Here is a 22,684-nt window from a genome sequence, read left to right as displayed (position 1 = left end):
TTGCGAGGTGATGAGGCTCATTTTTATCTGAATGGGTCGATTGACACTCACAACTGAAGAATTTGAGCATCTGAACATCCCCAAGCAATCCAGCAAGTACCACTGCATTCTCCAAAAGTAACCGTGTGGTGTGGCTTCACAACTGATTTCATAATAGGACCATACTTTTTTGAGCATATTACCCCTACAGGTCATGTAACCTGCTCCATTACTGGAGAGATTTATCAACGAATGCTGGAAAATTTTGTCATTCCTGCATTGCAGCAAAGACAATGTTTGGACTCCATAATTTTTATGCAGGATGGAGCATGGCCACACATTGAACATTCAGTACAGCGCCTTTTATGCCAGCATTTCATTAATGAGAGGGTTATCAGTCAGTTCTTTCTGATAGCATGGCCACCTTGATTCCCGGATATCACCCCATGTGACTTTTGGCTGTGGGGGTATTTGAAATCCATTGTGTATGTTGGTGGCGTTCCCAACTTGCATGTCTTGAAAGAGAACATAAAATGGGTTGTTATGAACATCGAATCCGACTCCTTACGCTCAGCTGTAGAGCATGTCCCACACCGGATGCAATTTGTTGTACACAAGAAAGGTCAGCATATTGAAAATTGTGTATGTGGTCCAGGGGACCCTGATTCTGATGAATAAAACATTATTTCCTGTGAGTTCAATCACTACATTCATTTCTGTCTCTCGCAAGTTGTTTTAGTTTAATTATTATTATTCTTATCACTGTAACGCATCACATATTCAGCTGGAATGAGTGACGTAGCTGTTGCTTACACTGTTGAAATGTTATTATTCCATTTTATCTGCCTTTAATGTAATTATCTGCTTATTTTCGGCTCTGCCAGCATCAAAATTTCCCCTAACGGAAATTGGTACTTTTGGTACTAAATCTTTTTTTCGCAAAAATCATCTCTCCATGCCTTCAAAAGTCTCAATATAAAATTTGGTCTCATTCCGTTTATTGGTTTTAGCTACAGATGCCTCCAAAGAGGGAAAGTTATTTTATGGCCACCTGGTAGAATTCATACTTGTATCAAGGGTCTTGGATTTGATTATCTCAATGAAGTGTCACATCTTCTCGCAGTTGGTGAAAGTGACCATGAAATGATCACTTGGATGGTGGCCAGCTATATCAGGACTTTTGTAAGGGTTATATGTGGAACTATAAGGCAGATGATTATGGCAAACTCAGGAGGCAATGTGCAACAACAATATCATTGAATGAAGAATTGCATGGGAAGGAAATCAATGTTGTTTGGTCTGTACTTAGGAAGTATCCGGTAGTGACTGAGTGAAAGAGACTCATTTAGTCACCTTCCTAGCAAAAGTGTAGTATGACCAGCAGTTAGCAAATGACGCTAGGGAGTTTTTTCAATATGTGGCCAGTAGAAGGAAAAATTATTACACGATGACAAAGTTGGTCAGTGATAATGGGAGAATGATAAACATTGATATACTAGAGGTATTTAATGAGCAGTTCATTAATACTTGTCCAAATATACTGGACAAGTACTCCATCCTTGTGATTATAACATAATGCAGAACTTGGGAGCAGCTGGAATGGGAGAGGAATCAATTATGGTGAGTGAGCAGAAGGTATATGAGGAATTGAGTAAATCTGATGTCAACAAGGCCATGGGACTTGATGGTATATCACCGTGTTTTGAGGGATGTTCCAAAGAGTTACCAGCAGCTGTAAGTTACATTTTTAACATGCATCTTAGATGCATCTTTTTCTCTCACTCTTCCTTCAAATTCTTCCATTGGAACTTGCCAAGGAGGTTTCTAAGACTATTATAATCACATGTTATAATTCCGTATAAATTCCTTTCTTCTACATGCCAAACGGAAGCAAGGATGACATCTCAGTTACCATCAGATCATTTGATTACATGACATCGTGATATCCAAAACTCAATCCTCACGTTCCCTCTGCCATGCTATAGACTTTTGCGCCTCAAGAATCGTAGACATTCAGTTCTTTTATATCATTGCATGCCATTTCCTCTGCCCAACTTGTACTGCTATAGTTAAAATCTCTCAATGATCACTCACTTTGCACTTGCCAAACTGATTTGCTTAAACATTTCTTGCTATAACATCATCCTCTATGTTTCCTGACCATAGAGGGATGATGTCATAGGAAAACCCACTAAATGTGCTGCCCGCATGTAACTCATACCATACTCAAACCCATAAGTACTTTTTCCTTCCCAATTCTCTTACAGAGAGAGAGCACAACTCATCACTTATAACACTCAACCACTTCATTTACCATCTCTATCCTGCCAAAATATACTGAATTGTTCTACTTCTGTTTTTTCTATCATATTTCAGGTACATGCAGAGTGTCTACCACAAACTCATTCCCTTTATTCCTGATACTTCCAGTATCTGTTTAGAGAAATGGTGCATTATCAATATGCTATACCTATTATTACTTTCCCCTGCCCCCAGACACAGCTATTTTCTATCATCTAAGCACTCACGCATTCCATATCTCATGTCTGCACAACATGTTCACTATCTCCCCCCACGTCACACTTTTCTGCTGTTCAATCTTTAACAAATTTTAAATCTCTTTCCATCTAATTCATACTACCTCTGAGGTCATTCATACCAACCAACACCATGGTCTCATCCACCTTCTCAGCTCACGTCATTACAATAGTTGCATTCTCTATTCTTCTTCCACGCAAACACCCCTCACACATTCTTCTCTACATACTGTGTGTCATCAGTAGTTAAGATCTTGGAGAAAGTAGTGAGGGACCGTATACAGCATTGGGCAGATGAGGGTAATGTTATCTGTGAGAGTCAACATGGATTTGTGAAAGGGCGCTCTTGTTTTAGCAATATGCTAGCCTTTTATAATAAAGTTACAAGAACATTAGATGAGGGAAAGGCATATACTGCAATTTTTTTAGACTTAGCGAAGGCATTTGACAGGGTGCCACATGATAAGCTGATATTTAAGTTGCAGCACATGGGTCTGGATGTCAGATTGGTCAACTGGATTCAGGATTGGCTGTCTGATAGGTATCAGAGAGTTGTGTGTGGTGGAGCAGTTTCAAGGAGGCAGAGGGTTACAAGTGGGGTCCCACAGGGCTTAGTACTAGGACCTATATTGTTTAACCTTTATATCAATGACATTGCCAGTGGATTGCAAGGGGATATTCAGTTGTTTGCGGATGATGCGAAGCTGGGAAGAATTATTAGTAATAGTGCAGATGTGGTAGCCCTGCAAGAGGATTTAAATAAGCTAGATAGATGGGCAAATGAATGGGGGTGTCAGTTTAATGCAGCAAAATGTAAGGTCTTGAGGTTTGGGAAACATCGATGGGATGCTGCATACTCTATGGGAGGAGTTATACTGGAGGAAGTAGGGGAGACAAGAGATCTGGGGTTGATGATTGATAGAAACTTGAAGTTTAGGGGACATATTGCAAAGGTGAAGGTAACACAGAGGATTGCTGCAATTACGAGAAGGACACTGACCTACAGAGATAAGAGGGTTATCATTTCATTCCATTGTATAAGTCTCTGATCAGACCACACTTGGACTATTGTTCTCAGATTTGGTCCTCAGGATTTGAAGGGGATAAATTAACTGTGGAAAGGATACAAAGACGGATGACAAAGATAGTTTCAGGCCTGTACAAGCATAATTATGAGGATCGGCTGAGGGAATGTGGACTGCTGCAGAGTTTGGTGGATAGAAGGAGAGGTGATATGATTGAGACTTTTAAACTGTTGAGAGGCGATTACAGGGTTGACACCGAGTTCTTTCGCTTGTGAGCAAGAGGGTAAGGAGTGGTTTCTTTGTGTGGAGGGTGGTTGAACCGTGGAATGCATTGCCTGATGGAGTGGTGGGAGCGAGAACGGTCAATGAGTTTAAGGAGTGGTATGATAGACTTTGTGTTTCTTAGGGGGGGGGACCTCCCCTCGATGAGTCTTGATAGACTATGTTCTTAGGAAGGACCTCCCACGATGAGTCTTTTGACTCCATGGAGGCCTGAATAATAATAATAATATACTGTAAATAGGACTTTCCATATATCACTCCATACAGCTCTATTCGTTCCTTCCTCACTGGCATTCTTCACTTCATTCTTCTCTTAATAAACACTTTCTTGCCATCTTCTCATCTCTTTATCCCTCACTCCAGTACTTTTGACTTTCCCAATTTACCCATTCTGACTTCTGCCCTAATTTCATTACTTTTTCTATCACTTCTACTGTTGTTCACTTTAAATCAGCCAGCCTCTCAAATTTTTTAATCTCTCCCTTTGTCCTTCTCAACACAAACTTCATGCCTTCCCTCTCTCTTCCCACATTTTCTCTCTCTTCAAATATTTATCTGTCAGAAAGAATCTGTTAGAACAACCACACATCCAATGACACTATATAAAGTGTGTGAATATGTAATTTGAAGCTCCTGTAACACAGCCACTTTTTGATTTATTGAGTTTTTTTTTTAATTAGTTAGTGTATTATAACTATATATTATTGTGGTATTTACTTATTTTATTGTATTTAGTATATTTGCTGATATATACATGCCAAAAACCTAGCAAAACAACAGAGTAGCATCGAAAGCCAAGGATAATCAGCAATTAGAACACATGCAATATACAGACAAGAAATACTGTTGTTGAGTGGTAGATGACATTGATGGTAGTTGGGTGTAGTAGGAGAGATGGGCGAGATGTATGTAGCGAAGTAGAGTAGAAGAGCACCCTACCGCAATGAGTCTTTGGACTCCTTGGAGGTGTCACATATTAATAATGTGGAACCCAGAAATTAGAAACTTTATATTGATGACATAAATGCAATTGCCATACAAAAAGGAATTATACAAAAATTCACAGAGCTAGAGAAAGCAGAAAAATTTTTACAAGAGCTAAGATAAGAAAAAACAAAAAAATAAAATAAAGCCAATAAGAGAAAGGAAAGCATGTAAATTAAGTGATCAGGGAATAATAATAATAAGGTAGGTTGGCTAGAATATAGGAAAACATAAGTAATGTGGTAAGATATTCGATAATTGAATTTGTGCTTGACAACAGAATCAGTACATCAAACTTCCCAAGAACTAAACTAAAGAATATGATAAAGGTAAGAGAGAGAGAGAGAGAGAAACTGAAATATTGTTGAAACTAATGATTTAAGTAGTAATAAATATACACTGCTTGGAAAGAAGTTAACGGACACCACAAGGGCAACGTGTCAGTTAACGTTTATACTGACTACAAACATGTAACAAGTCACGTGTTTGTAGTCAGTATAAACTGGAGGATTATGATGCTGCCAAGTTAATGCAACTATACAAGGTGAAATGGCTGTGAGAAGGGAACTGACAGTTTGAAAGAGGCATAACAGGATGCCATGCTACAGGCATATCTGTTCAGCAAACTGTTTACAAACTGGACCATCCCAAGTCAACCATCAGTGATACCACACTGAGATGGAAGTGCAGGGAGTCAACTGCAGGTGGTACCCAGAGTAGACAATCACATATGACCATAGAGTGCAACAAAGGATTATATGGCCTGCCTGGCTGGCCGAGTAGTTAGCGTATCCGCTCTCCAGTCAAAAGGCTGCAGGTTCAAATCCCGTCGTGGGCATGGATATTTGTGTTGTCTGTGGAAATACTAGTGGCAGTGGTTAGCAGTAGATGGCATTGGTGTAGTTGCAGTCAGTTGGTGGATTGAGTGGTTGAGACAGTTGTAGAGCAGGTGCCCTCCCTCGATGAGTCTTTGGACTCCTTGGAGGTGTCAAATAATAATAATATAAACCACCATTCATTGACAGACAAGCTAAATGCACGCATTGTTAGGAACATGAATCTCCACATAAACATTCAGAACCGAGGATCACAACATGGGTTTCCATGATAGGGCTGCAATATGCAAGCCCACATTACCCAAACTAACATGCAATGTTGTCTTCCAAGTTGCAAAGAGCATGTACAGTGGGACGTCGAAGCTTGGAAAGCTGTTATGAAGCAATCAATCACACTACACCCTCTACCGATCAAATAGACAAGTTTGAATGATGAATACCTGGTGAATGTCTCTTACCAGAATGCATAACCTTAACTATGAAATTCAGAAGGAGCAGTGTGATGGTGTAGTTCTGTTTTTCCTGGTTTGGCCTCGAACTCTGTTTGTGGTGCCACGAAACACTGAACTTCGAGCAGTATTTGAACATTCTGGACAATGCAATGCTTCCTACTTTGTGGAGTTTCTACGGAACTGATCATTGTCTCTTTCAGCAAGACAATACATGGTCATAAGCTGCTGCTGTAACTACATGGTTTGTGAACATGAATGTCACCACACTTGACTGCCTCCACACAGCCCTAATCTCAACCCTACTAAACACCTGTGGGATGAACTGCATCAGGTGAGGTCAAGAGATATCTGCCCCACAACACCCAGGACCTCATTGCATGCCTACAATAAGAATGGTCAAAAATTTTCCTTGATTGCTATTGCACACTTGTGGAAAGTATGCCCTGTAGGATTGCTGCAATCATTACAGTGAAAGGCAGTCCTACATCTTATTAAGGTGGGTGCTATGGCTGTCTGTTCCTCACAGTATGGTGTCCATTGTTTTTTTTTTTTCAAACAGTGTAGGAAAGGATCTGAGAGAAAGTATTCAGTTGTTTGCCTATGATGCAAAATTGGGTAGAGCAATAGTTAATATGGATGATGTTAAAATTTTGCAGGATGATTTGGATAGGCTGGCAGTCTGGGCTAAGCAGATTGGATTTCAGTTTAATGTGGCAAAGTGTACGGTTATGCATTCCGGGGGAGAAAAGATTACCAGCTGGGTACCATTGATTGAATTTGACTAAGCCAGGATTTTTTTTTTTTGGGGGGGGGGGTTAGTGGATAGGGAATGTTAAAGTTTAGAAGGCATATTGCAAAAGTAGCTAAAGGAACTCATTAGATTACTTGATTACTGAAGAATACTCTGACAAGCAGAGAGATAGAGAAGTAGGCTATTTTACCTCTTTATCACGCCTTGGTAAGATGATCTTGACTATTGTGTGCAGATCTGGTTACTAGAGTTTCTTTGCAATGAGGTGGTGGTGGAGAGGATCCAGAAGTGAGTTGACCAAGATGATATGAGGTTTACAGAATGAATCTTATGATGACTGGTTGAAGATCTATGGGTTATAGAAATTGGTTGACATGCAATAAAGGAATGATATGCTTGAGACACATTAACTGTAGGGTTTTTATAAGATTAATATATAGGAAATTTTTCAGAACAGGTGGTGAGAGAACTAAAGGGCATTCTTGGAAAGTAGTTAGAGCATAGTTAGCAAGGGTTTAAGGACTAGATTTTTTGCTTTCAGAATTAATGAGTAGAATAGGTTGCCAGTGCCATAACTGAATGAGTTCAAAGCAAAGTATGATAGTTATTGCATGAATGTTGGCTAGTCCTTGGCACGATGTTTAGGGCCTCCCTCAGTGAGTCCCAGGACTCCACAGAGTAACCCATAATAACAATATTTAGACTACCTCCAGTTCATCTTTTTCTGTTCTTGCATCACTTCATGTCACATCAGTAGCTGCATTATTTGTACCTGGACAGAATATTACCTCCCCTCCCACTCCCTTACAGATTCATTCTACTATTTCTTCTATCACCTACCTAATATCTGCATTCTGCTAAAATAATGAATGATTATGTGAAAAAAGCACAAAGGCAGGTCTAAAAAAAGGTTGAAATTATTACATGACACCTCCAGAGAGTCCAATGACTCATCTAGGGAGGGCACCTACTATACAACTCTCTGCCTCCACCATTCAATTCACTAACTACAATTAACTGCAACTACGGTCATCATCTACACCAACAACATCTACTGCCCACCACTGTCACTAGTATTTTCACAGACAATCACAAACATCCATGCCAGGATTCAAACCCACAGCCATTTGGCTGGAGAGCAGATACACTAACCATTTGGCTAACCAGGCTGGCACATAAAATGGCTAATTAAAAATATAACAGTGAACGTTCAACATAAGTACCCTTATTGTGTAAGAAGTTATGTTTTACTTTTCCCAATCTTTCTCTGATTTGAAATAAGCTTTTTTTTTTTTTTTAAATCCTGTTCCTGAGTAATTTGGCAACACCAGCCTTCTACAAGGAAGGCATGAATGGTCTGAAACATTAGCAGTTCTGCAGCTAATATCTGTAGTTACTCCTCTACCTCTGCAATAGACTGATGTTTATTTGTTTATTGTTAAGTCTCTTTCAGATCTTTATTATATCTATTTTGCTTTTCGCACCCATTCACAAACCCAGGTTTCATGGTATAGAGCAGTTGAACTATTGAACAAAGAATAGAAATTATAAAATACAAATTTATGGCTTTTAAGGATCCACACAAACTGGTGGCCAAATGCAGCTGCTGCTTCCCTTAGGAGTGTGGCTTGAAGAATAGCTTTACTTTTCAACCTATTTCCTTTCTACCCTTTAAAATTTGAGGTCTTCTACAGTGAAGCCTCAGGCTAAGGCCTATATGACCTACTTTAATATCACACTGTTAGAAGTGGGAAATGAACTACTGAAAAGTGATGAAAAGTTCAGTTTTGTTATGCTACATTGTATAAAAAAGAAAGAAGAAAAAAAGCATATTACAATAAAACTTTGCATTTCGTATCACTCGGAAAGTAATTTAAGCGGGGAAGTATGAAAACCTTATACCAGAATGAAGAGAGAAATATAACTAAGGATGCGGAATTAATAGACTTACAAAATAATTATTTTGAGCGGACAGAAGACCAAAATTCTTAAATCACAACACACTGCCGAAAAGTGTGTAGTAATAGACGAAAAGATTTAACAAAGAAAATTAAAAATGCTATCAATCAGATATGCAAGTTATTGAAGAATAAATGGTTTACAAAAGCATCTCTAAATGTGAAATTAATATCTTCTTACATCAAAAATGCGCAACATCTAATAATACAATCTACACGACTACAAAAGATGTAAGCCGATTTCTTTTTTAGCTCGAAATACCCTCCAAACCTAGCATTCAAACCGCCACCTATTGGCGTGGTGCTAAGGAGTGAAGGCGATAAACATTTTTCATGCTTATCTACTTTCTTCGAGGATAGAAAGAAGAAATTTACCACAGTTTGCATCTTTTCACATGCAACAGATGACAAAAATTCAAACACGATATTTCTGAGTTTAAGTATTTTTACCATTAAATTTTTTTTTTTTTTTTTTTTAACCATTAAAATAAAATAAATAGAATTAATACATAAATCAACTACCGCTTTTCATTCCTCCACGTGTAGGGAATTTCCTTTCGCTCTAACTGACTTGGAAATTGGTGGTGAGCTGTGCTCCACTATTCATAGCCATCAACGATAGCCTAGCTCATTCTACCGATGACTTTTAAGACTTCAGGAAGAGAGAGAGAGTGTGTGCTGCAGGCAACTGAATAGATATCGTGATCCTAAACTCTGTTTCTTATTGATGTCTGAAATAGTCTGAATCCATGACGGTCGATCAATTTTCCTCAGTTGCAGGATTATAGAACTAGAACCATTGACACTAGGTCACATCCATCTTTTGTTCTTACCTTTTAACTGAAAATCAGTCAATAGCATCTGTAAATTTGCGAGTGATCTCGCCATTCATCTGCTTTGGGGATTAGTTGTTTGGTTTGCATTATGGCCAAAGCAAATAAGGCCATGAAATCAGTGTATTATGTGCATAAATTTCCTAGGTTTTTCATCCCACCTTTTTTTGTGGAGATGAAAAACCTGGATTTCAAGAGGGAAAATCTTATCTAACTCACATTCGTATAGAAAAATCCGTGATAAAGATTCTTTTAGTTTTAGATGGATTCTAAACCATGCCTTTCTACTTCTAGTTAAGGCAAACATTAATACTCCTGCACTTCAATGCCACAAAGCTACATCTGGCTAATACTAACATATGTGCTGTCAAAGGTTGCAATATTATTATTATTATTATTATTATTATTATTATTATTATTATTATTATTATTATTATTATTACTTAAATTAAGGGGATATTAAATCCCACATAGTTTTAAAACCGAATAAGAAACTCAAAGATTGGAATCAGAGAGTTTCTTGCCGAATATAGTAAACTATAAAGTATCGGCGACACTAGCGTTAGCAAATGCAAGTGATCCTAGTACGTGGTACAATACCGGACGACTCGTTGCAAAGGTGGGGGAAGTTCAGATCGCTATTCTTAGGTATTTTCCATAATGTAAAAACACATTTCCTAGGAAATGTATGCTGTTATTACATTATGGAGGGAGGTCACTCGCCAGACCGGTTTCAGCCTTTTTTGAGGCTTCATCAGTGAGTAGCTAGACCTAATACCAAAGTGCATAGCGAAAAGAAACAGGTGCAACCATTGCTAACGCTAGTGTCGCCGATACTTTATAGTTTACTATATTCGGCAAGAAACTCTCTGATTCCAATCTTTGAGTTTCTTATTCGGTTTTAAAACTATGTGGGATTTAATATCCCCTTAATATAAGTAATGTTTTCATTGCCGAAATGAAGTTTATTAGCTCTTTATATTTAAGTATTATTATTATTATTATTATTATTATTATTTCGGGCGACTCCAGGAGTCCTTAGACTCATCAAGGGATGAGTCTAAGTCTAAACATCATGTCCACACAACTATGCGATTTCATTCTCACAGTATCTATCACACCTTGCCTTGAACTCGTTCACCATCATAGCACCCACAACAGACTCTGGCAGCTTATTCCACTCATTTACCACTCTAAAAGTAAAGAACCCAGCTCTAACACCCCTGCTAACCACTCTCTTGCCCAGCTTCCATAGGTGTCCCCTAGTTCTCCCACCACCAGTCCTGATCTCAAAAATACCCTCTGAATTAATCCTATAGAATCCCTTTAGCAATTTGAATGTCTCAATCATATCTCCCCTTTTCTGCCTATCAACTAGTTTCTGCAACCCACAAATCTTCAACCTGTTCTCATATGGTTCATTCCATAGACCTGTTATCATCTTAGTCACTCGCCTCTGGATCCTCTCCACCTCCTCCCCATCAAGAAGGAACCGAGGTGACCAAATCTGGGCACAGTAGTCGAGATGAGGTCTTATCAAGGCTCGGTACAGAGGTACAATAACTTGCTTGTCTCTGCTCGTCAAGGTATTTTTCAACAACCAAGTGAGTTGATGAGCTGATTTAGCTACTTTTGCAATGTGCCCCCTAAACTTCATCTCCCTATCCACCAACACTCCCAAGTTCCTGGCCTCATCAATCTCCTGGAGTACAGTTCCACCAATGTGGTATACTGCTGCTAATCTTTTCACCCCAAAATGCATAACCTTACATTTTGTCACATTAAATTGACATCCATTCTCCTTAGCCCAGAACTCCAATCTGTCCAAGTCATCCTGCAAGACTTTGACATCTTCTGCATTCACTATTGCCCTACCCAACTTTGCATCATCAGCGAACAAATGAATTGTTCCACTTAGATCCTTCCCTATATCGTTAATGACAGATTAAACAGCAGTGGTCCAAGAACAGAACCCTGCGGCACACCACTAGTCACAGGCCGTCTTTTGGACTCTACTCCTGAATAAACTACTCTTTGATATCTCTCCTTCAACCAACCACCTATCCATCTCACCAACCCTATATCCATTCCCATATGTTGTAGTTTACGGATTAGTATTCCATGTGGTATCCTGTCAAACGCCTTTGCCAGGTCCAGCAGTATCAATGGCATATCTGTTTGTTTATCTCTCTTAAAAAGCCACATGACTCAAAATCACCTGTAGATAGCCTAAAGTCGATTTGAACATATTGCATAACGATATGCCATGCTCCAGTATATTTCACTCTCAAAGATCTTCCACAATTAATACCTTAAACACAAACAGTCATACCATCCTCCAATAGAATAAAAATAACATCGGTCACCTTCAGTGTTGCTGAAACATGGTCCAGCTTTTTTTTCTTCCCAAGCTGGGAGGATTTTAATTTCATTACTGCACTGCTGAAAATACAAAATTAACCAGAGAAATCTTCTCAGAATGACATTTACTTATAGCCTTTCCTGACATAAATACGTCATATCAGTTGCTTTCTCAGCCTATAAAAAGTTTGGTATTCTTCTCTTTAAATAATTGATTTTTCATCCATTTGCTGATCACTATATGAATCTCAAATCCTTAGATACTGCTCTCGAATTTGGATAGCGCAATAATTCTTGATTCTATTGGAAATTAGATATTGGATAGAAGCTGTACTAGGCAAGATTAGATACTCCATTACATACAGTAGAATACTCTGATATCAAAAACCTTTTCAAACAGATGAATATTCTTGCAGTCTGTTAACCATGCTTCGACGAATTGTAAAGTGAAGCAAGACACTCTGTTAAAAAGTGTTCGAAGCGGCTGCTCCAAGCATCCACAACTTCTACAAGATTTACACGTGATAGAGCAAGTGCTAATGTACATTCACATCCCCTTCACCGCAATGAATGCATCTCTGTGTGCGTGCGTGCGTGCGTGTGTGTGGGGGGGAGGTCAAAGTTAGGTATCTTATCTCTGTCGGTATTGACGGAGTCCATGGAGTCGTGCACCACTGAATCTGAAGTCAGATATGCCATGAGACGATATTCCCAACTGTATCTCAAGAGCAGATACTCGTCTTCGAAAGTATGCAACCAGCAGCCATATCTATCCTCGGAAGGTATAGTGAAAATTTCAGGTGGTAACACGACTTTAACACTCTTGTATGTTTGCTTCTGTTACCAGTACCGTCTCGATTTGGAATTATACAGTTAATCACCCTCAGGTAGAACGACCTTGTTTACAGGAGACAAAACATAAAGAATCATAATAATACCCAAGAGCGCTGTTATAAACGGAATACTTCGTTGCATGACCCCAACTAATGTCTGGATAAGATCGCCATTTACTAACAACTCTGGAATACCACTTCTAACTCTTCATTTCAACACTTTATGAAAAACGTAAAATTCAGGTCTGGCTACCTTTTGCATTTCATCGGCATGAAAAGTACCAGAAATTTCTTTTCCGCTTGTGTCTTCGAGTCGATACATCAATCATAGTTAATAAATATTTAAAACCATTACCAAATCTAGCAATAGCACTTAAATCCATCAAATCACATTGATACTGATGAGCAATCCAGCTACTTTTGTTTTCAATCGTCTAAATTTACGTTTCACTGGTTTATGTATTGTATAGGTAGGTTGCTCTTGTAACCATCGTTTTACATCTCTGATATTATGCCCAGAAGTTCTTTGCAAAGATGATATGCTTCCAAACCCTCCCAGATTAGACAGATCGTAATATATTTTACTTAAATCAGTAGACATCTTAACATAAAATAAACATAAACAAGCACTGGTTCAGGTTAAATACATTTTTTATTAAGCAAATATTTACATGGAAGACAATAATGAACGCAAATAGCTGTGTTGAGAAATTATTACATAAAAGACACTATACATCTGTAAAGTACATTCCACACCTTCTTTACTACACAACAAATCACATTCCTCTACCGTCGAAAACGGAGAACAGCCTTTCATAAATGAGGATAACACTTCCTAAAACTGTCCATCTGTCAGAGAAGAAGAAGAAGATTCTAAAACCTTCTTTACAGAAACATCCTTGAAATTGTATGTAAGAACCTTTGACATAAGACGAAACACGTTAGTATTTGCTTTCAAAACATCAAGATGCTGGGAAATACTACTTGCACCATCAGTTAACGTTAATATTACATTTGGATCACACTGTATCACGCTATCGTTACTAATAAAACGAACAAGACTTCCTTCCACTCTCACAGTGCAGGAAAGAAGAGAAAATTCCCCCCTCCTCCATTTTCCTGCAGGCATCGTTTGATTTGTGGAAGCTGGAATCTCAACACATCCCATACATCAGAACCACTATTGTAAAAACTATAGCTGAATGGGATTCAAGACATATATCAGGATCTAACCCTGATATAGATAATACAGACATACTCCGTTACTAAGAAAGTACTTAGCACTAGCTTTAGCCATACTTAGATGATTTCAAGAACTAGCCAGAAGTTCTTATTTATAAAAAAACACACAGTCACGTGGTTCTCTCCCCATTGGAGAGAAATACATGTGACCTAACTGTAGACAATAACAAGACAAGACAGGTATGCTGTCATGTGATATAAACGCAACTGTCTGATGACCTCAAAGCGACCAATCACGAAAACAAGTCTAGATCGGTTCGATTGGAGTATGAACTTAATTACTTTTTGATTAATGGAAATATTAACTTTCCATTAAAATTACCTTGGAGTGAAATACATGATGTGTAACTATCATGTGACCTAATTACAACCAACCACAGAGACTAATAAAAGAGGAAATAATGCAATACATTAAAACTACGCTAGAAAACGATGCTGTCCCATATACATGATATCATCAGCTGTCCTCAAAAAACGAAACCAGGACAACTGGTCAGAAACCAGCTCAGACCGGCTTGAAGGGGGATGGATTTAATAACTTTTTGATAAGGAGGGTAAATAAAAAAAATCCAATTAACCCAATTAAAATTTCTCCATCAGTGTACCTAACTACTCTTGTTGGTTGTGATTTGCCCACCACACCTACACATGCTCAATCATTCCTGTCACCACTTACCCTATATATCATCTCAGACTCGACTACCCCCACTTCACATCTCTAGCCATTCTATTCCTATGCTGTTCTTCCCCATCAATTATGGGCATTAATCACATATTCACTACTACTTCCAACATCTACTCTCCTTATATTTTGGTCCCTGTTCCTCTTGCATTTTCATTCTCTCATTTTTCGTACTACTGCTATTTCTACTAAGGCACTTCAGATTCATTTGTTCTGCTCTCCTGATCTTTCACTTCACCTCTTACTTCCTCTGACTCTCGCTTGCATCACTCATTGCAGATATATAATCAACAATTTGACTCCATAGCCATTCAGATACAATTCGTCACTTTGTACGAATCCATTCTTCCCTCAAATAAATGCTACGCATTCACAATTCTTGCTCTCCATCTCAACTCATCTTTGTCATAGTTTAGCAATACACTGACAACCTTTCCCACCAGATCGTTATCTTTCATTCTGCACAATAACTCCTGAGCTTATTTACTTCTCGTATTAAAGGCATCAATTATCTCGATCACTCTTCCTTCTGTAAAATAGAAGGGAATTTATTATTATTATTATTATTATTATTATTATTATTATTATTATTATTATTATTATTATTATTATTATTATTATTATTACCGTTTTTAAATTCTGCTAGTTCCTCTTGTTTCATATTCTGACCGAACTTTTTTGTTATAAAATCTTGTGGTGAAGTTTTCTTTTTTTCGAGTTAGTAATTCCTTAAGTGTATCACATGGTTTTGCTTCATACTGGCATTATATTTAATAAATTTTGAAAGCTGCAGTGTCTTTAGATTTGCCTCACGAATTTTTGTTTAGTTTTCTTTCTTGTGTTTTCGTATAATATTTATAGATGAGTGTTGCTGACTGACTTGTTTAGTCTTTTTTTTTTTTTTTTTACTGTAATACTGTTTTGAATGACGTCGTTTATCCATCGGCTATTGTCTGTTTGCCACTTCTTTTGTTCTTCCAACTCATGTTCTGTGAATATGAGCTGGAAGTTCTCGCATAGGTCATTTATTTTGAGTAGGCAATTTCAGTGTGTGTATTTTTTATAAGATTGTTGGCAATTCTGTTTATTATGATAGCGGAGTTGGAATTAGCCTTGCGGTGTTGTGGGTAGAAGGAAGAGGTGGCATATTGCTACGAAATTGAGACAGAGTGGTGATCGGAGATTTTGACATTAATTACTGATGAGATATATGATTATTGATAAGAGCCCCTATGTTGATACGATCAATGCATGATTGTGTTAATGAAATGTTGGGTATTTCTCCTCTTTTTGGGACGTTTATGGTAGAGTTTATGTTGTACGGGTTTTAATGCTGCTTAGTCATACTTCTAATTCGTGCAGGAAGTTGAGTAGATTATTATCTGTGGGGCCAGTGTATGTTTATTGTGTATTTGAGGCTATATCTGTCGTTATTCGTGATTTCCAAAATTAGTGTTTCCGCACGCTGTATATTTGTTTGATAAGTGCCATTTGCCGCCTTCTCTTTTGGTTGGTGTACATAAGTTGTACGATTGGTAGGTCTATGTAATGTTCTATGCATAAGCTTTTGTGTCATTTATTTCAACTATGGTCAGGATTAGAACGTCAATGTTTGACAAGGTGTTGTTGAGCAGTGTTTCAATGTAAGCCAGTATTTCTTTATGCTTGTTATGTTTGTGTAAGATGGTGAAGTCTGTATTTGTGGAAGTGTTGTCTGTCCACTTCTTCAAAGAGTCAAAGACCTTGAAATTTAATATTTGAGATTACCATGCTATAGCTTTTGTAAATAAGAGAGACAGAAGGGAGAGTTCATGCACTATATTAGTAGACTGCCTTGGCCAGATTCTAATGAAATTACATAAACTCGAATATACCTGTGTATATTCGAGTTTACAGAGTTATCTTGCTTTCTTGCTTGCTGCTAGAATAATAATACTACTTACAAAAATAAATACTGCAATTGATAACGTACAGTTGTATTTGAATAAAATTCATTTTTATAGTATTTATATAATAAAATAATTAAAAGAGCTTGTGTAGCTCAGTGGATGTGGCGTTTGCACACCATGGTACTTGACCGCAGAAGGAAGACTTGGTTTCGAGTCTAACTTAGGAAATTTTTCTAAGCCTTTTTTTCGACTGGTTCCCGAGTTAGTCGATCTCTGGCACAAGCAAGCGGGTTTTTCTCGCGAAAACTCGGGTTTTTCGTCCCGTAAACTCAAGAAAATCGACTGTAGAACCCACATTATTTCAGACATTAAATATATTGTGTTAGGGTTGGGGACACGAGATGGCGACACTTGTTGAGCCGTCTCTCTTCACTGCGTGCCAATTAATTAATGATAGCCTTGGACCAGCTATCTCCGATTGACCACCAATGGAGATTGCACTGCCCACCCAGTCTCCAAAAGTTAGATAGGGGTAATCGGCATCGCCTACTCCCTATACCAGAATAAAAAGGCGTTAGCTGATTTTTTTTAATAATTATAGTTTCACACGCACACACACACACACACACACATACATACACAAATTAAGAATACCATGGCGCATTACTGAACTGAAAATCCGGAAATAACATATTGCATTAACTGAATAAGGTGTGGGGTGCGTATTTCTCATTCATGTGTGTCCTTAGGAACCCTTTTAGGCTACTGCTGTAGTTTGTAAGATTTGTCATCAAAAGGTAGTTTATTTAGCATATCTGGAATGTAAAAGCTAGCTCCAAGTGGCTTTTCCATAGCGATAATTGTATTTCAATGTGATATAATTAGTTTTCTGAGTGCTTATTCGGTATGTATTTCTAGCTATCCTGTAGTTGCCATCAAAGTAATAATTTAGCATAGCTGCATGGTGACATAACTATTTTGCTTAGTTTTTTGTGTTCTGACATTACAGTGTGTATAAAGCCGGTATTACCTCTTTGTTCCCAAAAGAGCAGCTTTATCATTTTGTACTGTAATGATATTAATCTGTTTAGTCTGTAGTGTTCACAAAATGATTACGTTGTTACAGCGTATCTTTATGTTTTCGCACAGTGGTTTGTATATTTATGTTTTTATGTGTGTAAGAACTGTCTTTTAACCTGCAGAATTCGTTGCTTATTGTCATGAGTTTATTTTGTAGATGAATGTGAATTACAAGGTAACATATTGTTTAAACCTGAGTGATGGTAGCGATTTTACTGTCCTGCATGTTTTGTATGTTGGAGAATGGAAGTTAGATGGTTATTATTTATTATTAGCTGGTTGACTCAGTGGATTTCTGAATATAATTTATTTGTCTTATCAGAGTTTAGGTAAGTCAGTGGGTGAGCAGATGTCATGTTGCATCTTTATTTGGGCTATGCCTTCATTATTATAGATAGATAGTATTGCTGTATCGTCTGTATGCTGGAAGAGCTTGCCTTTGAGAGATTGCTGGTTGATATCGTGCATATAGACGTTGAATAGAATTGGGGAGAGAACAGCTACAGGTTCTGGTATCTCTCTATTACAGAGTGACCCGATTAATAATAATAATTTTTTTTAAAATAAGTAGCACTCAATTATCTTTCAAATAAATTACGTACATATACAATACAATAAAGTGGCATCTTTTGCATAATCAAATATTTTTGCAATATATTTTTAATAATTGTGTAGCTCAGTGGATGTGGCATTTGCAGACCACGGCGCTTGACTGCACGAAGGAAGACTTTGTTTCGAATCTAGTCGTCGACTAGAGGAGATTTTTCTAAGCCTTTTTTCGACCGGTTCCCGAATTAGTCGATCTCTGGCACAAGCAAGCTGATTTTTTCTCCCGGAAACTCAAGAAAATCGAACCGTGGAACTCACATTATTTCAGGCATTAAATATATTGTGTTAGGGTTAGGGACCACGAGATGGCAGCACTTGTTGAGCCGTCTCTCTTCACTACATGCCGCTTAATTAGTGGTAGCCTTGGGCCAGCTATCTCTGATTGGCTGCCAGTGGAGATTGAACTGCCCACTCAGTCTCCAAAAGTTAGATAGAATTAAACGGCCTTGCCTACTCCCTATACAGGAATATAAAAGCGTTAGCTGATTTTTTGATGAACAGTTTGTTATATAAACTGTTCATCTATTTATTTATAATATATTCTATAATATATAAAAATTCTATAATATAGAATTTCTATCTAAAGAAATTAAATGACTGTAGGGTACATATCGTTACATGTTATTAAAATTATTATAATTAGGACAATAGCAATACTGTAGTCATGACAAGAACAATTTACAGTTAAGAGATTTACATCAAGAAAGTTATACAGTTACTTCTTCATTTTACAATTTATATTTATATTTCAAATTAATTTATTTTAATTCACAATTAACATTATTATTCTCAAATGCACATTTAAAAAGCGTGCAATGACATACTAACAGGAGTAGCAGGACAGCATATTATGATGTGCTATAACGTTTGATGCAATTACGATTTCTGCCGTTTGAGTTACGTCAACTCCTGCAAGCCGCAGTCCAATGATCACACTTTTTTGGAGATCACCGAGGTCAGACATTTGCACATTAGAGAGACAACGTCATCCGCGATGTGACAGTGCAGTATAATATCAGCCATCACATAGCAATGCCATAGTCAATGTTGAATTAGCTGTTGTGCAGTTAGTGTGCAAAACGTCAGACCTCAGTGACCTATAAAAAAAAGGAATGATCACTGGAGTGCAGCTTGCAGGAGCTGCCGTAACCAGAAATCGTAGGTGTATCACGAGCCACAGTATCGAAGATTATGACAAGGTATGGAAACGGACAAGGCGTTGTCTCCAATCGGTTCTCCACGTTCGATCACATTTTCCGCCTGTAACATTAATGACACAGTTGGGGCATATATGTTGCAAGAAGAATGGTCCCAAATTCCATTATGGAATTGAAAGGGAACTCAATCACCTTTGCTGATGTATGGCAATAGTTTTCGCATCAACCTCATGCCAACATTAAAGCATTACATGGTATGTGATTTATTAAGCCTGCAAGTGAAAACAAAATCAAAATGATCACTCCGTAAACTAAATTTATCCTATATTGTTTCATAGCCGAATAAGAAACTCAAAAAGTTTCATGCCGAATATAGAAACTATATAAAGTTTGGTGAGTCCAAGCGTAAGCAAATACCTGGATAGTGCAACACTGAGGCAACTCATAGTGAGCGTGGCGCAAGCTCCGTTCACTGTTCTTGGTATTTAATCATAATGTGAAACCCAGCTCCTAGGAGTTGTATTACTGTTCTACATTATGAGAGAAGGTCACTACCCAGACTGGTTTCGACCTTTATTGAGGTCTCGTCAGTGAGTAGGCAGACCTAGATAATACCAAGTTTGTAGCGAACCAAACTTACATACCCTACTATAAGAATTGCCAAGAAGGTGTCCTAATAAATTGCTAAATATATGAAGAGCCAAAGGCTTCAATTCGGCGACGTAAAATTATTTAAATTAAGGGATATTACATTCCATATTGTTTCATAGCCGAATAAGAAACTCAAAGAGTTTCATGCCGAATATAGAAACAATATAAAGTTCGGCGAGTCCAAGCGTAAGCAAATACCTGGATAGTGCAACACCATGAGTTGCCCTGGTGTTTCTATATTCGGCATGAAACTCTTTGAGTTTCTTATTCGGCTATGAAGCAATACTGGATGTAATATCCCGTAATCTAAATAATTTTACGTCGCCGAATTGAAGCCTTTGGCTCTTCATATAATTAATAATTTATTAGGACACCTTCTTGACAATTCTTATAGAAGGGATGTAAGTTCGGTTTGCTACAAACTTGGTATTATCTAAGTCTACCTACTCACTGATGAGACCCCAATGAGGGTTGAAACCGGTGCGGGGAGGATCTGACTCTGAGAGGCTCTGCTTGTAGGTAGGTTTTTGTCTGTCTCTGAGTGGGGCAGCGCTGAGATTATGGCTCTGCTTGGTGGTGGGGATGAGCCTGCCACTAGGTAGAGCCAATGTTGAGAAGTTCTTCTCAGTGATGGATTGAGCCTGTCACTGAGTGGAACAACGCTGAGTTTGGCGATTTTTCGGGATCGTCTTATTTTTAGAGCCCGCTTTACCTATACAAAGGTTGAAACCGGTCTGGGTAGTGACCTTCTCTCATAATGTAGAACAGTAATACAGCTCCTAGGAGCTGAGTTTCACATTATTGGTAAATACCAAGAACAGTGAACGGAGCTTGCCTCACCCTTACTATGAGTTGCCTCAGTGTTGCACTACCAGGTGTACTATGAGTTGCCTCAGTGTTGCACTACCAGGTGTACTATGAGTTGCCTCAGTGTTGCACTACCAGGTGTACTATGAGTTGCCCTGGTTTTGCACTATCCAGGTATTTGCTTACGCTTGGACTCGCCGAACTTTATATAGTTTCTATATTCGCATGGAACTTTTTGAGTTTCTTATTCGGCTATGAAACAATATGGAATGTAATATCCCTTAATTTAAATAATTTTACGTCGTCGAATTGAAGTCTTTGGCTCTTCATATATTTAGTAAATTTATCCTATTTGAACTAAAGGGTAGAGAAGCAATCCTGCTGATTACATATCATACCACTTCCTAGCGTCCCTAGAAATGACCGCATTTCCAGAGTGTACATTTCCAAACCATCCAGAGTGTCCACACCTACCAGTATCTGGACATACACATGGATCATAATCTAAAATGGAAAACCCATATCCAAGCAGTTACAAACGAATTAAGGTACACATTGCATAGATTTCATAATATTAAACGTATTATATCATCTAAATTTCTACAGACTATATTACACATTGGTATTCTCAAGAATTCGGTATTGAATTTGTAACTGAGGTGGGGGAGGGTTGGGGTAAGCATACAAAATATCCTTGGCAAATTACACAGTCTACACCAGTGGTTCTTAACCTTTTCGAAGTCACGGAACACTTTTGATTATAAGAAAAATTTGGGGAACACAAAAAACATTAAGGTCATCAAATTATCAATAAAAGTATGCATGGACTTGCCTTTATAAAAAAGGAACTTATTTTAATGCGATACTTGAGCTTGTCTAGAGCTTGAGCTAGAGCTTGAATTCGGCTTGGACAAAAATCCAAAATTCCTCAATAATATGTGATATAGCTATCCCTCATTTCTTTATTTATATTAGTAAGGCTTTCACGATTTTTACTTTTTATATTGGTTAATATTGAGAAATCGAGAGCGCACAAATATGGTGTTGAAAACTGTAACAAAAGTTTCCGTGCTCTTGTGGAGAGAGCTGGGAATTCGGCTTGGACAAAAATCCAAAATTCCTCAAGAGTTATTTCAGAGAATTTCATTTTTACCGTACGATCCGTTGACAAGGTAACTAATTGTTCTTCTTCTTGTAAGGAAAATTCACAACTCGATGTGTTAATTGTGCCAAATGGATTTCGTATCCAGTCATAATTGTGTGTATTTAGGGAAGGAAAGTAACTTGAAATCTTTTCTTCTAATATTGTTAATTGTTCTGTTATAACGGAAATAATTCCCTCGACATTTTTATTATGGAGCGAAGGAAACATATCTACTGTATTTTTTATCTGATATGGTTTTTCCAAAGAGATACTTTTTTCTAAAAAGCTGACAATTTGACAATGGATGACAAAATATTTTCATTTTCCCCTTGGATACTTCAGTTAACGCTAATTAAGTAATTAAAAATATGTCATTTTAGCACACCAAATATCATTTTGAAGACATTTTACAAAAGCATTTGTACCTTCAGTTTGAAAAAAGGCCAATAATTCATTCTTAAGTTCTAAAATTCGGAATAGCACTTCACCCCCTGGATAGCCATCTCATTTCAGTGTGCAAAAGCAAAGATTCGTACTTGGCTTCTAGATATTCCAAATTTTTTAAAAAGGCCTGCTTTAAAAGCATTGACTT

General features: G+C 37.7%; 1 protein-coding gene across 7 annotated transcripts in view; it reads right to left on the bottom strand.

Annotated features, from left to right (window-relative positions):
- Positions 1-22,684, bottom strand: part of LOC150095252 (uncharacterized) — a 542,725-nt gene that overhangs the window by 461,794 nt on the left and 58,247 nt on the right. For 3 of the 7 annotated variants that reach the window (XM_090410526.1, XM_090410528.1, XM_090410530.1), the window contains exon 1: positions 8,986-9,061. The exons of 1 other annotated variant lie outside the window; for it this stretch is intronic. Coding sequence is in view for 1 of the 6 variants with exons in the window: in XM_090410529.1 (XP_090266655.1) it covers positions 8,986-9,003 (18 nt within the window). In the remaining 5 variants the exon portion in view is untranslated. Of the gene's footprint in view, positions 1-7,036; positions 7,183-8,985; positions 9,062-22,684 lie in introns of those variants that run through there. 3 more of the 7 variants (XM_090410532.1, XM_090410529.1, XM_090410527.1) reach the window with 3 other exon arrangements.

The sequence above is a fragment of the Typopeltis vanoorti genome, chromosome 20 (genome assembly GCF_054136105.1).
Source record: "Typopeltis vanoorti isolate ZY-2024b chromosome 20, IOZ_Tvanoo_1.0, whole genome shotgun sequence".
NCBI classification, from domain to species: Eukaryota; Metazoa; Arthropoda; class Arachnida; order Uropygi; family Thelyphonidae; genus Typopeltis; species Typopeltis vanoorti.
Note: the sequence above shows the minus strand (reverse complement) of the source record. Positions and strands in the feature narration are given on the sequence as shown.